The sequence below is a fragment of the Orbicella franksi genome, chromosome 7 (genome assembly GCF_964199315.1).
Source record: "Orbicella franksi chromosome 7, jaOrbFran1.1, whole genome shotgun sequence".
In the NCBI taxonomy this organism is placed as follows: domain Eukaryota; kingdom Metazoa; phylum Cnidaria; class Anthozoa; order Scleractinia; family Merulinidae; genus Orbicella; species Orbicella franksi.
Window position 1 is genome coordinate 24,737,804 of NC_138151.1, and position 20,950 is coordinate 24,758,753.

The 20,950-nt window shown below is 38.4% G+C and overlaps 2 protein-coding genes across 5 annotated transcripts in view; both read right to left on the reverse strand.

Annotated features, from left to right (window-relative positions):
- LOC145492252 (hemicentin-1-like) overlaps nt 1-10,353 on the reverse strand; it is a 45,392-nt gene extending 35,039 nt beyond the window's left edge. For 3 of the 4 annotated variants that reach the window (XM_081471624.1, XM_081471623.1, XM_081471622.1), the window contains exons 1-2: nt 6,759-6,843; nt 886-1,143 (exon numbers count right to left, since the gene is read on the reverse strand). In XM_081471624.1, the coding sequence (XP_081327750.1) occupies nt 886-1,126 (241 nt within the window). In that variant the 5' untranslated portion in view covers nt 1,127-1,143; nt 6,759-6,843. Of the gene's footprint in view, nt 1-885; nt 1,144-6,758; nt 7,026-10,317 lie in introns of those variants that run through there. The other variant, XM_081471621.1, reaches the window with a different exon arrangement.
- On the reverse strand, nt 6,751-10,942 carry LOC145493686 (igLON family member 5-like). Its single transcript, XM_081473153.1, has 3 exons — nt 10,815-10,942; nt 10,318-10,671; nt 6,751-7,025 (listed from the first exon to the last, which is right to left on the reverse strand). Exons 1-3 carry the CDS (start codon nt 10,876-10,878, stop codon nt 6,751-6,753), a joined length of 693 nt encoding a protein of 230 aa, XP_081329279.1. The 5' UTR covers nt 10,879-10,942.
- Between the last annotated feature and the right edge of the window lie 10,008 nt (nt 10,943-20,950).

Consider the following 20,950-nt stretch of genomic DNA (forward strand, 5'->3'; position numbering starts at 1 on the left):
CAGCTGAGGTTATTATTTTTTAGACTGTCCAGGCTACTGGCAGCTGCAGCCTGTCTCATGCACTGAGTTGGCAATTACTTTCCCAGGAAGAGCTTTCCAGGTTATATCTTGAGATGTAGGTGATTACAGGTGTGGGTTGGAAAAGTTCTGGAAGCTACAAGTAGGTTGACTTGAACAAAGAGGGAGGGAATGGAGGAATGTGTGAGGTGAGAGGTGAGAGGTTCGCCTAAAAGCTTCAAGGAACAAACTACATGTACCTCAGAAACTAATCTTTACAACTTATATGTAGGCAAACAGTTTAAATCTGTCAACTATGCTCATTAGCTGTTAAAGTTTCAACAGGCATTGCAAGATGAGCCCAGCCAAGAGATAAATGTACTAAAATAGTGAAAAGAGCCTGCCTGTGAAGAAATTACTTTTAAATGAAGATACATTTTTTGTATCACTATCATTACTACTGTAAATCACAATCAGTGTTTGGATAGAAAGATTTTGTGTTACATAAATTATGTGTATCACCTGTACATGTACATGTATATGGTCAGAGAAACAAATTTAAGTAAGGGCCACAAAGATGTTATCTTTGGAGATCAGGGACGTATCTAAGGGTCAGCTCCAAGCTCCCCTCGCTACCAGCTCAATAAGAATTAAATCTCAGCAGTCTTCAAGTGTATGAAAGGGCTAGAATAGGGTCTTAATCGTTGATGGGCTATACATGTGCATGTACTCTGTCACTTGCATTTGCCTATAGTGTACGCTTCATTTGTTCAATCCTGTAGACAATAATTTTTCCCTGAAGCTACATGTAAAAAGAGTCAACTTGAAAATAGTCTATCCATTTTTTAACTGTATAAACTGTTAAGTAAAAAATGAAATACCAATTACCACTGACAGTAACCGTAACATTGTTGTCACTTGTGCCTACAGTGTTGTTGGCCACACATCTGTAGGCGAAGTTTCCTAGAACTGCCATTGTTCTGTTCCATACTCCTGCAGTGTCACTATCAGGCACTTGTATATCATTCTCAAACAGTTGATAAGTATGAACAAGAGGTTTACCATCAGCTGAGCAGTTGATACTGATGATATCACCCTTACAGATGTTTGAATCATTTACCATCACCATGACATTCTCTGGTATGTCTAAAACAAAAGGGAAAAGGTTTAAAACTTAACATTAATTGATCAGTCATCACAACCACATGTAGCAGGGCTTGACACTAACGTTAGCCAACTACCCACAGACTGGTAGAAATTTAGTTTTCGCTAGTATGTTTTTGACTTCCACTAGCCACTTTGTTATTGTTCTTCTAATAAATCTGTTGGTGTACAATTGCATAACAAAACGATCTCTCGCTAGATTTCTTATCATTTCTCATCATTCTTAAGGCCAGTGATCGTAAAACTTTGCAGAATTAAACTTCCATCTACGTGCACCCCAAAAAGCAAAATTTTCTGTCTGAAAGAGATTTATTAGAAGAACAATAACAAAATTCCAAAAACAGGTCAGGCAAAAAGTACCGTTTTTCCCCCATTTTTGACCCAAATGTAAAGTGCATTATTATAATTTTTAACTTCTTAGTGTAAACAATTCAATTCAAGAAGGTGTCTCCAAAGTGCACCTAACTTTTGCTTTAAAATGGAGGCGCTCTTTCATTTGTGGTTGTATTTGTCTAGAAAATATGATTAAAAAACTGGCAAGAGACCACGTTTTTCATTTCAAAACTTTGTCATTTTATCGCGCCTTTGTTTGCATGTTTCGCGCACTTTTTTCCTTGTTTTGCCTTTCACGGGAATTTTCCATTTTGCCAATCGTGCCTCCAGCATCACACATTTTTGTTGCCTTTCAGGCCCCCGCAATTTTTATAATTTTGTCATTTTGCTAATTTTGCCTTTGGGGCACTTTTGCCGCTTGAGCTAACACATTTTGCTTCGCTGGCGAACAAACGAGAGCGGTGCAAAGTACTGACAAAAAGCCAAAGCAAGCATTTTGTGATACTTTTAGTGATGTTATTTTCACAGGTGAATGCTCAATCAAGATTGAACATTATCCTTGCCAATTCTTCTGCAAAGTTGGGGAACAACACTGTAATAAAGGTCAACCAAAACATCAATGTTTTGTTTTGTTTCTCTTAATGCTGAAACCTTTCAATCCCAGTCTACGTAAGTCGACTCATCCATCCATTTCCTTATTTGGACAGAACTTAGGTTTGTCGTCCATAACAAAATGGCTGCGATGAACACAAAATGAACAAGAAGATCCAGGAAAGATGCTTGCTTAGTGCATGTAAAAAGAAATAAAGAAAGACATAAGATGATTCGTTCTGTCATTTTCTCAAGATTGCTGGGCTGGACATAAATTGGCCAAACATGTATTTAAAGTTACATCGTTTCCAAATCCTTGGTAAGCACTCAGCTGATAGCGTAACTTTAATACTAGCATGTGGCGTTCTCTTATAGTTTGCGTTTTGGGGAATGCTTTTCTCCATTTTTGTGATTACATTTTTGTGATTCGAAAGAGCTCGTTTAACAATAATTTGCAACGCTTTGCTCTGCAAAACCTGTAATATGGTTAAGGAAGCTTACATTCGGAATTGAACCAACTCAGTTTGCTGGACTCAGAATAAAGGCAAAATACCCAAATAGCCAAAAAGCGTAAAATACGGCCCAATGTGTTATGCTACTTGCGAAGGTTAGAATGGAGAGTATGTGTGATTTTGACTCCTTACAAGAAAGGCACAAGGGATAACATTAATTTTCATTTAGCGTAACAACACATAAGTGATTTGACATTGTGTCCACACTGACAAAACTTACCACTACAGAAATAATTACATGAGAAAGATTCATTTCCTTCGACATTTATTAGCAATCAAGTTTCGCTACTGCTGCTTTTGAAACAGTTTGAATTCTACAGTTCCTGTCTGTGAAAAGACTGAAGAAGTCTCAACAGTATTTACAATGACATCACCCAAAGGAAAACAGAGTCCTGAAAGTCTTTTCAGGAAAATCCCTGGATTTTTCTTTCTGATCTGTTGGCCTGAGAGATTTGATGTGAGGAAAACTCCAGGCAATTAAACAAAATTAAAACCGGTGTAATTCGGTGATAAATTGGTTCACCCTAGCATTTAACGCTACCAGTCAAGCGTCACACCAGGTGTACAGACTATATGTCAACTGGTCAAGAGGTTTCAGATGCAAAATTGCATTGTTTCATTTTTCTTAAAATTCCATAATGGATATGAGAGGCTCTTTTACCAGCAGTAAAAAAGAAAAAGCCAAAAAACAAGAGTTCTGAAAAGAAACGACCCACTCAGGAAGAAGATGTAAGTCTAAAACATCCACCGGCAAAATGCTAATGCCCTCTTTTTCATTTTTCACATTGTTTTATAAATATAACATATCTTGTTGTTTTAATATTGGAACTGGTTTAAGTACAATGTAATTACCAAGAACATGTGAGAAAGTGAGTCGCTTGCATTGTGCCTTAAAGTCTTCCTAGTAATTCTGCTGTTATTGGACCTAGCCAACATCAATGCTTGGCTAGTAAAACATTTCTCTGGCTAGTAACATCTAAGTTGTCACTAGCCACTAGGCTAGTAAGTTGAAAAGTTAGTGTCAAGCCCTGTGTAGTAAGTATGATCACTTGTACTTGTGACAGATCTTGCCTACATACAGGTACACGTAAGTCACAAAAAGTAACTGCAAATTTTTAAAAAGCTGCCAGTTACTTTAAATGCATACAGTAATTATGTAACTCTAGACCACTTTCCATCTGAACACCAAACTAAATAACACTTCAAATTTCACGTTTATACTTGTACAACATTTGTAACCCCAATGTGTATTAAAACTATGCTATTGGTCAGGATTAAATCATCAATCCTGGCACCATTCACAAAGGTTACATGTATGTCACAGGCAAGTGATAGTTAAAAAATAGGTCCGCAGTGCATACATGTGTGGCTTACAATTTATACTTTTACTTAGGATAAAACTGAATTATCATGAAACAAGACACTTTGCTGTGTGTACCCAGGCAGTCATTATACTGAGAAGCAATAGCTATATTGTAATTGAACTAAATGTTCTGCATTTGAAGTTGTACGAAATTCAATCGAACTGATGTGCTTAACCTATTCTGCTTTTGATTGCATTTCTTGGAATCGATTAATAGCTTATTACTCGTTTGCAAGTCTTTAGGGTGTGAAATGAGTCAAGGTCTTTATATCTATCAACGTTTCAGTCTATTTTCCTTAGCCTTTGTCATTGTTATTTGCGTTTCTCAAGCAAGCGAGACATTTTGAATTTCATTGTTATGGTGATGCGTGGCATAGACCTACCAACGCGGTTGTCGAAATCATATACTTATCTCGTGATTTTTAGCCCATTTAGAAGTTAAAGTATTAGGAAAAGTCCTACTGTAAATGCTTGTTTGTTCAGTACAGATAATCAGTCGCCTAGATAGCCAAAGTAAGTTCCAGATGTTTACAATATTTTCTGGCCACAATGTAGGCGTACCACGGAGGTACACCAACATGGCAGTTCCATACTGGTCTCTGTAAATTTGTGCAAAATATTTCGACGAATATCTGAGCTTGGGAAAACGCACAGACCTAAAAATTCGAGGAGTGTCATCTTTATTACTCTCCTATAACATCACAATTTCTTGACTTTATCCACTAGATGGTTTTCGAATAATTTTTTTATTGTGTCAGGATTGCGTGACAGTGCAAACCAAGAATTGTTTTGCTGGGGTCACTGACATACATTAGTTTCTTTCAGCTTAAATGTACAATAATTCGCTACGAGTTTCACTCTTGTTAAGATGCATAACTCTGTTACAAGCAAATAACAAGAGAATATCGTTTAGTTCAAGATTTTACCTTTATTATACTTTACGAAGTTCCACAGGGCATTTTACTTACAGTACCGGTCAAATGTAAGTTGAAAGTCTCGACTCGAAACTCGATCCTCGATCCTCGATGCTTTCGAGAATCGAGAATCGAGTTTCAAGGCTCAAGTTTCGAGTTTCAAGTTTCGAGTTTCGAGACGCTCGAAGAATTTTTCGAGAAAGCGATTTATATCTCAAATTCGTAACAACAGAAATAAACAACACCACGCGTCATGCAGCTTCCTTTATTCGTGCAAGAGTACATGTATTTCGTATTAACGTCCAAATCGCTAGTCTGGAGTTGAAGTCTTGAATCGCAATTATACAGCATTCGTCACATAGAAAAAACAACATGCGTGCGAATCAACCAAATTTAGAGAATGCAGCCTGCCAGCGTGAAATGATATTTCTAGCTCTTTCCGGTTCCAGCGAGCTCAAATTTCAACTCGCTTGCTGCATGCAAATTTCTAAGTGTTACTGCGATTGTACTGCAAATGATTTTCTAGCCAAATATCGTATTTAAAAAAATACTTATCAAGATACCGTGCATGTAACTTGAACATCGCCTGCGAGTGCGTTTAGCAGATGGCTTTTCGGCTCTTGTTTGCATTGACAGCCCACAGTGTGATTGTTTGAATTTGCATAATGTTCATTTTCGTGATTTTCGCCGATTATGTTTGTGTGCGACTCAATGAAACTGCGAAACTTGCATGGCAGCATTAAATTACTCATGTCATGTGAACTTCTGTTACATTATGGCATGTTTAACATAACAACTTGGTTTAAACTACAAAAACTTCCTGTGCCTTCGTAAAAAACCTAGACGGATCTCAGACGAAAAGACTGTGTTGACTCTTTTTGTTGACTTACAATTACAGGCTGGCCAATCAGAATCATTGCTTCCCACCACTAGTAAAATTCTAGGTTGAATGAAGCAGAAAGGTTTTCCACTGATTTATTCTTTTTTTTATTTAACAGCTTTAACAGTTGATATATCTTAATTTTTGTGACATTATTATAGGTAATCGAACAATTGATCTTACATGTAACTTCAGCGGAAGATAAGATCTTTCAATTTTGACATGCATTTTCTTGTCTGCAGGAAACAACACGTTTCGAGAGTTTCTAACTTCTGTCGAGCGGTAAAAACAAACCCAGCGTCGAATTGAAAACTGACTGCAAAAGTTCCCGTGAAATCATCAGCCAATGGATTAAAGATACATGTAGCTCTGAATCAAAAGAAATGTGTTCATACCAAGCGTCAAAACAAACAACCGATTGGAAGCTGGCCATATCAAGTCGCGTACGCACCTCGAGAGTTAACGTTTCTGATTTCTATCGAGCCCTTCGTACAGTTGATTTAAACGAAACTCAGTGTTGTCTTCAGAACTGTTACTCTGTTGTTACCCTGACTTAAACGATAATTAACTCCAGATCGAAAGAAGTTCAACTGAGGGACAAAACAATCGATTTAACTAAGCCAACCGATCACACTAATGATCGCCGCACAAAAACACTCAACCTTTTCCTGGTGGAACCCAGTCTACACGCCAAGTAGAAACCACGTGACAAATGTTTTGCTCTCATGGACAAATAAATAAATAAATAGATAAATAAATATATAAATATCGCTGGTATTGACAAAGTGTGGGACATCCCACACAAAAATGATAATAGAGAGTGTTACATGTGAGTAACATGCACTGCATGATATTTGGATTAGCTGAAAGCAATGTAGTTCTGTAATAGTCAGACACAGTTTGCATAACACACAAAAATTATGACTCTGCACATCACAGTCCTCATGTACATCCATACTGCTGATCTATACTAAGAAGTATACTTAAAAATATTAATTACTTACAAGTAACATCCACAACAATGGTGCGGTTGGGTGCAGTTCCTATCCCATTGAATGCAGTACAGCGATATGTCCCAGTGGAACTTCTGTTGTTGTCAAGAACAAACTGCTCCCCAGTAAACAGCACATTGCTGTCACTACCATTACCAAGCACTCTGGTCCAGTTGATGTTTGGCAGAGGTTCACCAATTGCCACACATTCTAATGTAATACTGGGGCCACCTTCAACAACCTCTTGATCATCACTGACATTGGTGAATTCTGGTTGATCTGTACAAAAGGAAAATCATATGGTAATGTTATTAGACATATTTAGCACACTGTAGGACATACAATCAGGGGTTTCGATAATTGCTGGGGAGCGGGTAGATCTACCGGCTTGCAATGAGCGGACTACCCGCTTGTACATGTAGCCATCCCGTGTAGCCATACACAAATAACTAAGACCAGACAATTTCGTCGCAGCTAAGGATTGATTGACTTCTAGGAACAACAAAGCAACATAAAAATAGGCCTCAAAATGCAGAAAAATGCATCTGCAAGAGTCTAGAATTTCAAAATTTCCAGGGGGAGAATGCCCCTGGACTCCCCTAGTTGGGAAGGACCTCTGCGCCTTCTAAGAAACTACCCGCCTGTTTTTCTAAACCACCCTCTTGTGCCAAAAATTATTGAAACCCCTGTACAATCATGTACAAGTGCTCTAACTCCAGGGAGTGTAAAACCCTGATACAACTAGTAAAAGCTCAGCTCAACAGTGCATATTATTTTTTTGGACCTTAGTTTGATAAGTAATAGCAGTTAGACTGAGTGGAGTATAATTTAGGGAGTAAAAAAGTGACTAATCAAATGAGAGTGCAGTTTGAAGCTGATGATGGATGTTCAATTGCAAGCATCCAGTAGTTGCAAAGAGAAAATCTCAACTGGCACACTATTTTCTTAGCTACAACCCTATACACATACACATGCGTGTAACCCATTAAAGACTCCCTGGGTATGAACCATATGAGGAAAGTACGAACTTTTTAGGGACGGTACTACATGCAAGAAATGGAAATAGTTCTGACTAGTGCGTGAAAAATGTATTCAGGAATGAATGATTAATTTTACATTTAAACAAGACCATTATTGTCATTAGTTACCCATTCAAGTTTCCAACAAGCTGAAGCACATGTTGCCCAAAGTTTTTCTTTAACACATTCTTACAGAGTAAATGTAATTATTAATACTGTCATAACAATACCCCAAAAGGGAAAAAACTAACAAGACACCAGCTTTACATTTACTAAATATCCTCTCTCAGGTCTTGATATTGAAGGTTTGTAATGTTTATAACGTAAGGACTGTGTGTACAAGTATCTAGACCTGGTAGAAGAAATATATTATGGAAATTAGCAAGCATGACTGTGCAGAAATATAAAAGTTTTCAGCTAAATGTATACTTAAATATTAGACTTCCCAAAACAAGATGAGTGAATTGTAGGGACTATGTAACAACAGGTGTAAGCAATCTTTTTGATTTCAAACATCACAATTCCCTGGTTACGATCACAGTATATGAATCCTTCGTTTTTAGGAGACAGCAAAATTAAACAGAATGAGACCTTTCTTTAATTAAGCCCGTCACTGTTCAAATCTTGTGACCTTTGGTGGTAAGACTGTCTATTTCAGCAACAGCCAGAAACATACTTGGCATTCTTATCTTTGTTTTCAAAATAAGGCCTAATTTGCCTCAGGCAAACAAGTGTGTGTGTGAAAGCTCAAGAATTTAATTACTACAGGTATGCCCAAAAGCCAATACCAGTTAACATTCTTTTAATGGAATTTTGGTGGAAGTTTAGTTTATCTTTTGTTGTGAAAAAATAAAACTGTAAAAATAATCATTTCGCTAAATCTTTTGTTTGAAATCCAACAGGATATTGGCTTTAAGCCATTTATTGTTGCGTGTCTGAAACAAAAAGGTGTCTTCAGCTTGTTGTTCATAAAATACATTGCACACGACCTATTTCAAAAGAACTTAAATTAAACCTTTAGTATTTTAAAAACTCCAAGTTATTTTAGTCCATGATAAAATGTCTATCCACTGAGCCAGTATCAAAATTACTGTGTTTACCGGCAAAACAATACACGCCATGGCTACAAACAAATTCAAGAAAGTATTATTACTGCATATTTTCCATGCAAAAACCAAAATCATAAACCAACAAATCAGATTTTCTAAGATTAGGAAATAATTATTTTGTTCCACAGTATTTCTAGGGAACAGAGATGATGTAATGTATTCTATTTCCTTTTTTTTCCACTATCAGATGCATTAATTTTGTGCTGAAAGAGTATTTGTCACTCATCACTGCTTCACAAGAATGAAAACAATTAAAGCAAGAGGAATAAAATTAATTCATACAAATAATAACTACCAAGAAAATCTTTTCCTACATTCATTTTAAACTGAAAAAAAAATCCATGGGTTTTAATTTGTTCAGCCATGCCATAGTGTAGTCATGACAATGCAAATAAAATGCTACCCCGGTTATTTTAGGACATGACAAAACAACTTAAAATTTATCCAAGGGCAATATAAATGATTCATGTGAAGATGGCATGATTATCAGCCATACTAGCTCACAGCAAACACAAGCTTCATCACTCTTTGGATTTCATACCGCAATGCACACAGTCTAATAAGCATCCAAACAACCGCTGCACGTATATCTTGAAACCACAAAGCTTTCAATCCGCTAAAAGGCGACGAATAAACAGAAACTTACGTTTGAACTTTACGTAAGCTGACTAATAAACCATTAAACATGTATGCTGTAAAATGCAAATTAATCTAAAGTGAGTTTTCTAGCTTTTGGTGTCTGATGAAGTCTAATATAGTTTCTGTTTCGCTTCGTATACATGAACTACTGCTACGTGGAAATTTCTTCTTATTCTAAAACTCAGATCTCACAAACGTTCAAGAAACATGAAGCAAAGCACGCAATTTCCATGTAAGCTTATTCATAAATTCACCAGCAGACGCAGGTTGTTTATACTACTTAGCTTTAAACGGTATGCAACGCATACCTTTTGTGAAAAAAACCCTTTTATTTCTATAGTTTTATATGTAATTTCAGTAGCTCCACCTACTCACATTAAGAACATGCCATCTTATAACCAAAAAGATTGACATAACATAACAACCAGTACTACATGTACTTTCGAGTAAGAATCTTCCAGCTAAAATATTCCTTTGTGGGCTAAGTGAATCGAAATAAACAAGTTTCGACCACAACTTCCAAAACGAATTTCGTTGATTTTCTCATCTTCAATTTACTGCAGTTTTATTGCATGTATGAACGCTACTTTCTGTTTTACACAGGTAGCAGAAAAAGTAAGATTATCCTATCTCATGGTGTTGACTTATGCAGCCAACATCAATACAGCAAGTAATACCCCAAATCGATAAAATAACAAAACTGCTTGGGTTACAGCTGATGTTTAATCCTTCAAGAGTATTCTTGAAAACTTTTTGACATTATGTAATACAGAAAAGAGAAAACTGAGCGTAATTTGTACTTACACTGCACTGAAATCGTCACTTCACTGGGAGCCAGGTTGGTGCGTCCTGGGACAACGACAAACTCATATTTCCCACTGTCGACTGTTCTGCTCGCTCCAAGAATCGTAATCGACGTATAGTTAGTTGTTACATTTACTTGTACTCGACCAATGTAGTCGTCTACCAAGAAAAGTGGTGTCTGGCCAACCATGCCCACCTCTAAAATCCGGATTGTGGGAGAAGAAGTCACATTTCTGAGCTCAACGCGCAGGAACGATTCCCCTGCAAGATCGTAGCTCCATTCTAGAGTCATGTTGTTACCTTCCAGAACGGTAAATGGATTTGAAGGTTGTGCTGTAAATTTAGGTTGCAATTCTACAAAGCAAAAGATAAAAGTGATACAAATCCTGGCTAAATTCGATCAAAGGAAGCTGGCAGATCGCGACTCCAGATCGCGAACCTTGCATTTCGCGCCAAGAGAAATATTTTCGCTCAACACATCAGTAGTGGATACTCACCTGCCTCACGAAAAAACACAACCAAGTTAAGCAGCACAGAAACACCGTAGAGAGATGAAAACATTGCAACTTTACAGCTACTGAATGAAAACACGAGCTCTGAAAGTCGACAAGGAAGTAACCCAGGACGAAGCTCGAACGAAGCGAAATGACCCTCTGTGCCGCCAAGGGCCCGCAAACTGTATATCAGCGGCTTAGCGTTTGAGAAGGTTTTTTTCTGCGTCCGTCGCGTCCTTGCCAGGGGCGGGGCAGAAGACTCCTGAAATTTTTGTACTGGATCATCCAACAAAAAGTGACGTCACATCCGGTTTAAACGGTGCCGCGCAGCTCGTTTCACAAATCGAAAAAATGGCGTTTCGATTGGGGAAGATTTTCTTCTATTTGCAAACCATCAGGTCCGTGTCCTTCCATACTGAGGATAGAAATATCGTGAAGGCACATTTCTTCGACTTTTGAAGGAAAACTGTTGGCAAAAGAGGACAGTTTAGTATTGTTTTGAAGGAAAATAACGGAGAGCCTTCTGTCATCGAATGGCGGATTTTACACATATTCAAACTGGTGTTGTTCCGACTTTTGGTTCTTATTGTTCGTGATTCGGTGATAACACTAAGTGCAATAGCCTATAATGTTAACAACAACCTGGATGAAATATTGCTGGCCATAGTTTGCACTGTGTACAACGGGAACATATTTAACAGAAGCCGTTTTTTTCTGAAAGTGAATACAGTTGAGAAAAAAAAAAAAAACGGCTTCTGTTAAATATGTTCCCGTTGTACACAGTGCAAACTATTTTTTTTTTTTTTTTTTTTTTCTGAAAGTGAATACAGTTGTTTCACCTTGGGCTGACACCTTGCCGTGGTGGTGAAGCTTGTGTGTCTTCATGACCCGGAGAGCTGTGCCGGCGGGGACTTTGTTCCCTGGCAGGTCTAACCATGCCGGATTGGTCGAAGGGTAGAGGCCAGACGAAGAACAGCCCCTGGTCCTCCAGGTTGGGGGTTGGGCGGCGGGCTGATAACCCGCTCCCAGAAAATGCTATTTATTACAGAAACCGAAGCTAGAACTACCACTGCACCCTATCGGGAAGCAGGGGTAAAAGATGTTAACACCCGGTTGGAACAACGTGCGAAGCAGCGAATGACGCATAAACCGCCGACGGCGCACAAGAATGGCAGAGTTGGCGGCGAAGCATGTTACGTGGAATGAGGCAAAAGGCACTGCACAAAATAGGGTTAGGTGGCGCGCGCTAGTTGAGGACCTATGTTCCACTTAGGAACGAAGAGGATTAAGTAAGTAAGAATACAGTTGAAGCTCTGTATCCACGTGCGTGTGGTGGAAAAGACATGCTGAAGCGTATACTCAAGGTTAGTATCCTATTTCCGTATCTCTTGTTTAATACGGTTTTTCTCTGTAAGAAATAAGCAATGTTGAGAGTTAGAGGCGAGCTTTGGGGATATCAGACTTCCCCGAAGAGATCAACAAAGGGGTGAAGCACTCCCCCACCAAATTTTCTGGGAGTACCCCCCCAGGTACTGTGAAGCTGTTCATAAATATACATGTATGCTGGACAGAATTCAAATTTTATCCAGTGGTCAATTGTACATTCCTCTGTATCGTCTGAACTGCAATGCTGGCCTGGGGATCAACTTCTTTGGGCAGTTCCAAAAGAGGGGGGTTGGCCTGTTTATAGGGTTAGCTCCTTAGCCCTTAACTTTACCTCCACTTTTGACAGGTACCCACTTCTACTGTGACCCGGGGCGGGGGGTACTCCCTTATATGCACTATAGGGGTATGTGTGGCCCCAAAAGGTATGGTTTTTCAGTCGTTTTGGTCATAAATAGGGTATCAATTTTGGCCATTTTGGCCTTAAATAGGATATGGGTTTTGTACTCTCGTGTTGAATTGGGTAATGTTGTTTAGAAGAAGCTACTTTTTCATCATTATTGATAAGACCATAAACAAAAGGCCGTCAAATATTATGTTTAGGGCAACTGTGTCAGCTACCATGGTGGTAAATAGGTTATCGAATTTTTATTCTGTTAATAAATAGTGTAGGGAGAATCGCAGATTTTGGTAGTCATAATTAGTTAATTCAACTATTTTGAGATTTTAAAGATATGTTCTATATATCAAATTGACTCAACAAGAGATGCCGTGGGAACACAGGTCGCTGGTGATTGTTTTCACAGCTTTTTTAGTTCTTCCAAAAATCTGTTTACAACACCTCATCTTCTGTTAATCTGGTGGGGATACAATGTAGCTCTGTAGCAACAGGACCTTTGTTCATTATTTGATCAATGTTTAAATGGCATCTACCTTCCATCTTGTAAAGAATGAAAAATGACTGTCTCATACGCATGCATCAAATAATTCACAAAGGTCAGTTGTGATTGCTCCATTGTGGGTGGGCTGAGAATTCTAGCTTGGTTTGATCTTAAAGTGATTGTTTGCCATTTATTTCCCCATGCGTTTGGCTGAATTTGACCCTGCATGACTATTCAAAACCCTTATTGAATAATCAAATGGGCAATATCCCTCTTTGTTTGAGTTTCCCTCAGTCATTCAATCACAGTGGGTTTTGCTGAGTTAATTTTCTCTTCTTTGTAAATTGATATTTCTGCTTTAAATTCTAAATCTAGGCATCATGTGACACTCACCATGCGAAGAGTTGTCGCGGTTAGCCAAGGCAAAGTGTTTCTATAAAGAAAAGTTGTCCTGCCTGTCAGGGTGCCAAGGCGTGACATGAGCTAAGGCTAGACAACTCACCCACCCCTGTTGTCTCGCAGGCGAGACAGGTTCATGATCCTAAATGTAAACAGTTGGTTGAATTTTCAAAGAAATAGATGAAAAGTTAGCTTGGCCAGGGTAACTCAGGAGAAGGGTTGTCTTGGGTACCCAAGACCATATCAATGGTCCCTATTAGGGCCATTCTATTTTATTTCCACACTCCCTCTTCCTCTGTTTCAGTTTAAAGGAGAAGGTCACCCCAAAAGCTTACATTTTTTGTCCACTTATAGCACTAGCACTTATAGCCTGAGGCTGTGTTTATGTGACTTCATTCCGTCCGACTCAAAATTGGTGGGAAGGAGAAGAACCTGCAACTGACTTTGCATCTGTCACAAGGTCAGCAAAATCTATTTTTTTTCCAAGTGATTATCCTCTTCACTATCTTCAATGCTATTATTTTGGAGTTTACAGCATGTTTAGCTCGAAATAATATGTCTCGAGAGCAACCATAACCCAGAGTGGTAGTCAAAAGGCTTGTCGCAAGCCATCAGGACAAAATCTGTCAGACAGAATGATGTCATGAAAACTTGGCCTGGGTGCTTCTTTGGAGGCGAATTTCATAAGGAAAACCTGCACTTCAGATGCTGAAACTTCTGTGAGTGGCTAACCTTAGTGCAAGGTTTTCATTAGCGTTGACATAAAATTTATGTTTTTTGGAGTGACCTTCTCCTTTAAAATACACACATTAAGACTTAACTCAGTAGCAAGGTACCTCTTGTATGACCAGTAACAGTATACATGTATCCAAAAAACAAAATATATATTGTCCAAACTCAGTCATGTTAGTAGTGTTAGTGTCTAATGAGTTCCTGCAAAGAGATAATTATACAATTATTCTAGCAACTCTCCTCAATATTCTAAGAGTCTCCCACCTAGCGTTTAGATCATCCATCCCAGGCAAGTTTTGAACTATTGTCAGATACAAGGGACCATGGGCTCCTACGGACAGTGCTTTAAAGTGCTATTATGACGAAATTTGCGAATGCCCTCCATAATATGGCAACATACTGGGTTTCAACCTTCCCTGATTATTATACTATTAGGCTTTTCTGGCCACCTTTGGCTTTCCATTTTGGTATTTGCCAATTTTGCCTCATCAACACGATCTAGGAAGCATATTAACATGCAAGGTCAAAGTCGTAGCCTCGTTTAACATTTTTCAAGCTGAAAATCACTGAATTAGTGAAATCAGGTTAGAGGGGACTGGAAAAGAGCAAGTTGCCATGGGAAAATACAGGCTGTATATAATTTTTATAGCCATAGGTGTGTTTTCACAGGATCCGGGGGGGGGGGTGTATTGAAACTTTACAGTGTCACTGACATTTAACACTGTTGAAACAGAAAAATAAATTACATTATAACTGAAAAAAAAACCACGACATGCCCCGATTACTGAATCGCCCATAAAAATATCCTCTTGTTTATATTTAAGGGGTTCACGGCCTGCTTATGTACATGTTAAAGGAAGCGTTTACCATTATTAAGGGATAGACCCTTTGCAGCTGGGGTCACGTGACCAAATTTTTCCTAAAAAATTTTTGTATTATGGGCTATAACTAAAAGACTGCCAGAAATGGAAAGAGCGCATCGAAAATACCAAAATGGCCAAGTTTGAGGCCCCAGGAAAAAACGAGTAAGTTTATACCATAGTTTGAATTTTCGGAAAATTTAGAGGATTCGTATGGAAAATGTTGCTGGATAGCAAGGTCTTGCTCTCCTGCAACATTTTTCCATACAAATCTTCTTATTCTTTCAAAAATTCAGACCATCATAAAATCTCATTCTAGTAAGTTTATACCATAGTTTGAATTTTCGGAAAATTTAGAGGATTCGTATGGAAAATGTTGCTGGAGAGCAAGGTCTTGCTCTCCAGCAACATTTTTCCATACAAATCTTATTCTTTCAAAAATTCAGACCATCATAAAATCTCATTCTCTGATGATGGGGGCCTCAAACTTGGCCATTTTGATATTTTCGACATGCTTTTTCCATTTCTGGCATTCGTTAAGTTATAGCCCATAATTTTATGAAAAGTAGGTCACGTGATGGCTTAGCTGCAAAGGGCCTATTACCAAGGGAAACGTTAAGATATCTCGTTCAAGGTTCTTAACAAATCGTAACAGAATTTATAATGCCAGTTTGAGTCACAAGCAAGAACAAGAATTTGAGTTAGTGTCGATTGGCAAGAAAGTACCGCCCTGTTATGTGTGTGGATCTTTACAGTGTGATACGATTAACAGCTCTCTATTACCCTCAAGTGTTTGTCAATGGTAAATTTTAAAAAATGGGCTTCTGTTAAATAGGTTCTCCCACGGGTAGAAAACTGACATTGCGCTTTTCTCTCAGTGTAATGCCTACCTAAGAGAATAGTATATTTGAATTGAGTGCAACTTACCTAGAATTCATTATTTCCACGTAAACGATGACTCCTGTGGAATTCAGCTACGAAGAAACGACGACATTTCGTAAAAACACACGCCTTCAAAACAGCGTCTTTTTGAATAAATAATTGTTCTGTTCCTCAAACAAACGATATGGCGAGGAAGAAGACAAAATTTTGTTTATCATGGCCAAATAAAACGTTAGAAATATCCCGCCGATTGCGAAATATTAATGTTTTACTTACCGGGAGAACGATTATATCGCAGTCAAATTTTATTTTGCCGCTCAGCCCGCTTTTTTACCGGATGTGACGTCACTTTTTGTTGGATGATCCAAACACAAAAAAGTGTCAGGCGTCGCAGAGTGTTCTCCCCCGCCCCTGGTCCTTGCCTTTACGCGCTGCGTGCATATAAAATTTTCTTTCCTTTTATACTACAGATCGTTTTCATGTGACGTCATCATTTTCTAAAATCGAAAACTAAAGAGCCACCAACGTTTTTATCCCCATCAGATATAAGAGGGGGTAACTTTATATCTGTTTACAATGTGACACCTCAATAGTGTGCTTGAGTCTGGACGTTTGAAAACCAGCGTATTTTGAATTTCAGAGTTATGATGGTACGTGACACAAAGCTACAATCGCATATGTCGAAAAATATATACCTATCTCATGATTTTTAGCTTTTTTTGGAAGTTAGATCATTAGGAAAAGTACTTATGAAATTTTTGTTTGTTCAGTACAGATAATCAGTCGCCTAGATAGCCAAAATACGTTCCAGATGTTTACACTATTTTCCGGCGGCCATATTGGTGCACCACAGAGATGCACCAACATGACGCGTACGTTTCCATACTGGGCTCTGTAACTTTCTGCGAAACATTTCGACAAATATCTGCAGTCTGGGGAAACGAACAAACCTTAAACTTGGAGAAGTGTCTTTTCTATCTATTTCCTATAAGATCACAATTTCTTGACTTTATCCACCGAATGGTTTTCGATTTATTTATTGATTGCGTGACAGTTTAAACGATCTATAAGAAACTAGTGTTATTTTTGTTTCGAAATATTTACATAGGGCAACGTTATCCAATCATATTAAGGTTCGTAATCAGCAATGCAAACGTGTACTGTCTGGACAAACAAGGTGGTGAACATGTGTCGCTAAAATCGGATGTCACGAGCAAGACCACGATGACAACAAGAACGTATCACAAATAGACCTCTTTAGCTTGGGCGGTTTGTTTTCCCGTTGTGGACCACGTGATATTCTCTAGAGAATTGTTCTTTGATCCATCTTAAAATTATTCATTCATATACATGCGACTATGAAAAATTTGAAAGCAAGAATTCTCAAGAGTATCATCACGCGGCCTGTAATGGGAAAACAAACCGCCCAAGCTAAAGAGGTCTATTGAAAGTCTTGAAAAATGCTTCTATTCATTGTAAGTAATGTAAACCAATGTTAGTATTGTAAGTAAGCAGTGGTCGTATTAATAATAAGCAGTGTTAGTATTATCAGTAATGTGATGTTAGCTCGCGGTATTGTAAGTAATGTGAGTATTAAAATAGACATTTTCCAAAAAAGAAAAAAACACTCTAGTACCCGAATATATTAAATTTTCGTCCGACGAGGTAGGCTGACCAAATTTTGGACAGATAAAAAAATTAAAAGATCCTAAGGGAAATAAAGGGGTAAGAAAAAAGATTCCTTAATGATATTTCCATAGATAGTCAGTGTATCTGACTATGCAACTAGCAATAATATTTTCCCGTTCGGCACCCTGCCACTCGGTAATCAGCCACCGCGGCCGCGTGACTATCAACTGCCTGCAAATGATCCCGGTCCGCAAATGATCCCTGGGGCCCGTTTCTCGGTGTATACGCCTGAAACCTCTTGTATGAAGGTAACCTCTGCTCATATTAACCCATTAACCCCCAAATTTTCACCCCAAAATGCCGTTTTTAAACGTAAAATCAGGTTTTTGGCTGTCATGACGCTAAATCGGCCTAAGTTTTGCTGAAAAGGCTATTATTATTATCATTATTATTATTATTATTATTATTATTATTACTATTTTTTTTTTCTTACCAGAAAGATAAATTTCCCGAAGATAAGAAACAAAACTGTACAAAAATTTTAATTTGACGCGTGCACACAAGACCGGGGGGGGTACTCCCAAAAACGTTGGGTGGGGGTGTGCGGTCCACTTCCCAAAACCCTTACCCTATTTATGACCAAAATCTGCGATTTCTGCTACCCTACTTATGACCTGGCCAAAAATGTGATACTCTTCTTATGACCGTTGCGGCTGGCACAATTGCCCTAAACATAAGTTATGAGGGGCTTTTGTTTACGATCTTATTGATAATGATGAAAAAGAAGCTTCTTCCAAGAAACATACCCAATTCAAGACTAGATTGCTAAAACCATACCATATTTCATATTCTTTCTGGCTGCCGTAAAACGGTTGGACGGTTAATTATGGACAAAGCCCGGAAATGGGACCTTGATCAATTATAGCTATAATGGGCCATTTTACCACCATTTTTGCACCAAAACTGATAACGTTTTTCAATTTGCTACGTCAGAATGCCGTCGATTCCCAAAATCCATTGTTGTGCAGATGCATCTATCCTAGCCCTACCCTCTGCTTACCAAGAATACCTGGTGACATTTAAATTGATGACGTCACAAGTGGTACAAAGAGCACAACCATGTGTACGCGTATATGCGTGTTAGGGAGTATAAAGGGTTAAGAATATGTGAGTAAAGCAGCCATATAATCATAAGGTTTGAGAATTTTGCACGGCTTTACGGGTGCAAAGACTTTTCGGGACCTTTTAGCCCACCCCTCCAGGACCGGGAATTATTCCAAAAATGATACCACAAAAAATTATTAGTAATGGCGTGGACTCCATGACGGTATGGATGCATATATATATTTTTTAATTAGCCAAGGCGAAGAAAAGACAAGCCCCTCAGCTAGGCCTTGACGGATTGCACTAGCATAATTTTGGGCTTAAGTGGAGCAAAAAAGCATAATTTTTTTAAACGAGCACTGCCACGGCATAACTGAACAGAATTTAGCACTTTTTGGAGCATAAATTCATAAAATTTAGTAAATATGGTGTATTTTCTACATAAATGAATTAAATTTAGGTAGTATGTTCTTGCATGCGCAATACGTGTTTTAGCTACGACAATAGTAGTATAGACTTTGTTCTGACATGCTTAGTTACTAGGCCTCTTTTGGCGAATTCTGGCGAATTTAGCGATCAGAGGCCAGCGTAAAGCTGCAGTACAATAAGCGCTGATGTTGACTTGTGTATACTATTCTTATCCATGTTTATTCAAGCAATTATTGGTGCTGAAACAACTCAAAACTGTCAAGACAAGTTGGTTTACTTCGTGGCTTGATACTTTCGACGTTATAGTTTGCTATAGTTTGCTGTATTCTTTTGGTTCAGTCAGTATATACAAGCGTGATCGTTAAGTCGTTGAAGGCATTTTGCAAACGGTTCAGGGATGCGAGCAGCTAATTTGGACAGCTGAGGGCTGAGACAAACTACCATAAAACACAAGTAAATTTGCAACAACAGTTTATTTGAAAAACAATTTGGTGTCGTTATTGCGCGCTTATATGTTCAGAATTTACGTCATTTTGTGAGCATAATTTCGGAAATCAGGAGCATAATTTGGGAATTCTGGCATAATTTTGGCATAATTTTGCAAAAATTCGAGCACTGCTAGTAGCATAATATGCCACTTTTAGGAGCACAATCCAAGGCCTACCCTCAGGCATAAAGGTAACAATAAAACAAACGTTAACATACCGTACAAAATAATAAAAATTTTGACACTTATCGACTATATAAGATTTTCGTGTGGAAAAAGTACCGGAAAAATAACATGAATCTTCGAAGATGCCTCAGCTGTCAGTAACCGCTTAGAATTTTTCCGTGTAGAGTACTTACACTTGCTCCTGGATAGATCTAGACGCGGACTTCCATGACAGAGCACAAGATTTCTACGTGCGAATTTCGGAGATTATGAAACATTTGTACTTCAAGTTAACTTTTGTAGCGAACATTACATCAAATACAGTCAGCGCTTGAGGTACTAAATTTGCATTAAAATCGTTCAAATACTATACTGGACATTTTCGTTGTGTTACATATAGTAACTATTTTATCAAAATCTACTGTATTGTTACTAGTAAGAAAAAAATAATAGGAAAATCTTTAATCAACTGTCCAAATTCTTAAGTCCACACTTTTCTAATTCTTTATGGTGAGGCGACCATTTCTTGTCCGGGGATCATTTGCGGTGCAATCTGGGGATCATTTTGGGTCCTGGGATCATTTGCGGCATGATTTGGGGATCATTTACAGCCGGGCCTACCCAGGTTTTCGGCACACGCGCTGCTAAAGTTCTCCATTAATATGGCGGGAAAACGTAGCAGTGATGGGCAAGAGAACTGGATATTAGGTACCCTGTATGTTACCTTGATTTCTCGGAGCACAGAGGAGGACTGATTTCCACGGAGGAGGTTCATTTCTATGGAGGAGGCTCGTTTATACTACACGGAGTCGTTTTCTTTAAAGAGGAGGCTCATTTCTACGGAAGAGGCTAATTTATACGGAGGCAGAGGCTTATTTCAAAACAACAGGGCTTTTGTTGTTGTTGTTGTTGTTGTTGTTCTTGTTGAGTGTTTACACTTGTATGGAAAACAAGAACCATTGCACAGAGGCTGAGATGAGTTTTTATACAGAAGTTTGCAGAGAGGTCTTTGTTGCACAGTGTCTAGCAGTCGAGTACAAGTTGGACATCGTACTTTAAATAGCTGAATTCGTCGTACAAATGTACAGCCGGCAAATCAATCTTCATGAAGCGTCTGTGATCATGTTAGACGTATGTGGAGAGCTTCTAGAGACTGGGTGCCTTTTTCAGTGCTTTTGAGGAAATAAA

What these genes read in the sequence shown, in the direction of transcription:
- LOC145493686 (XM_081473153.1), bottom strand. Translation starts at nt 10,878, where the DNA reads ATGTTTTCATCTCTCTACGGTGTTTCTGTGCTGCTTAACTTGGTTGTG. An exon ending in TGTGTTTTTTCGTGAGGCAG is followed by an intron (nt 10,672 to 10,814) that starts GTGAGTATCCAC and finishes TTTGCTTTGTAG; the next exon opens with AATTGCAACCTAAATTTACA. An exon ending in AGTGACGATTTCAGTGCAGT is followed by an intron (nt 7,026 to 10,317) that starts GTAAGTACAAAT and finishes CCTTTTGTACAG; the next exon opens with ATCAACCAGAATTCACCAAT.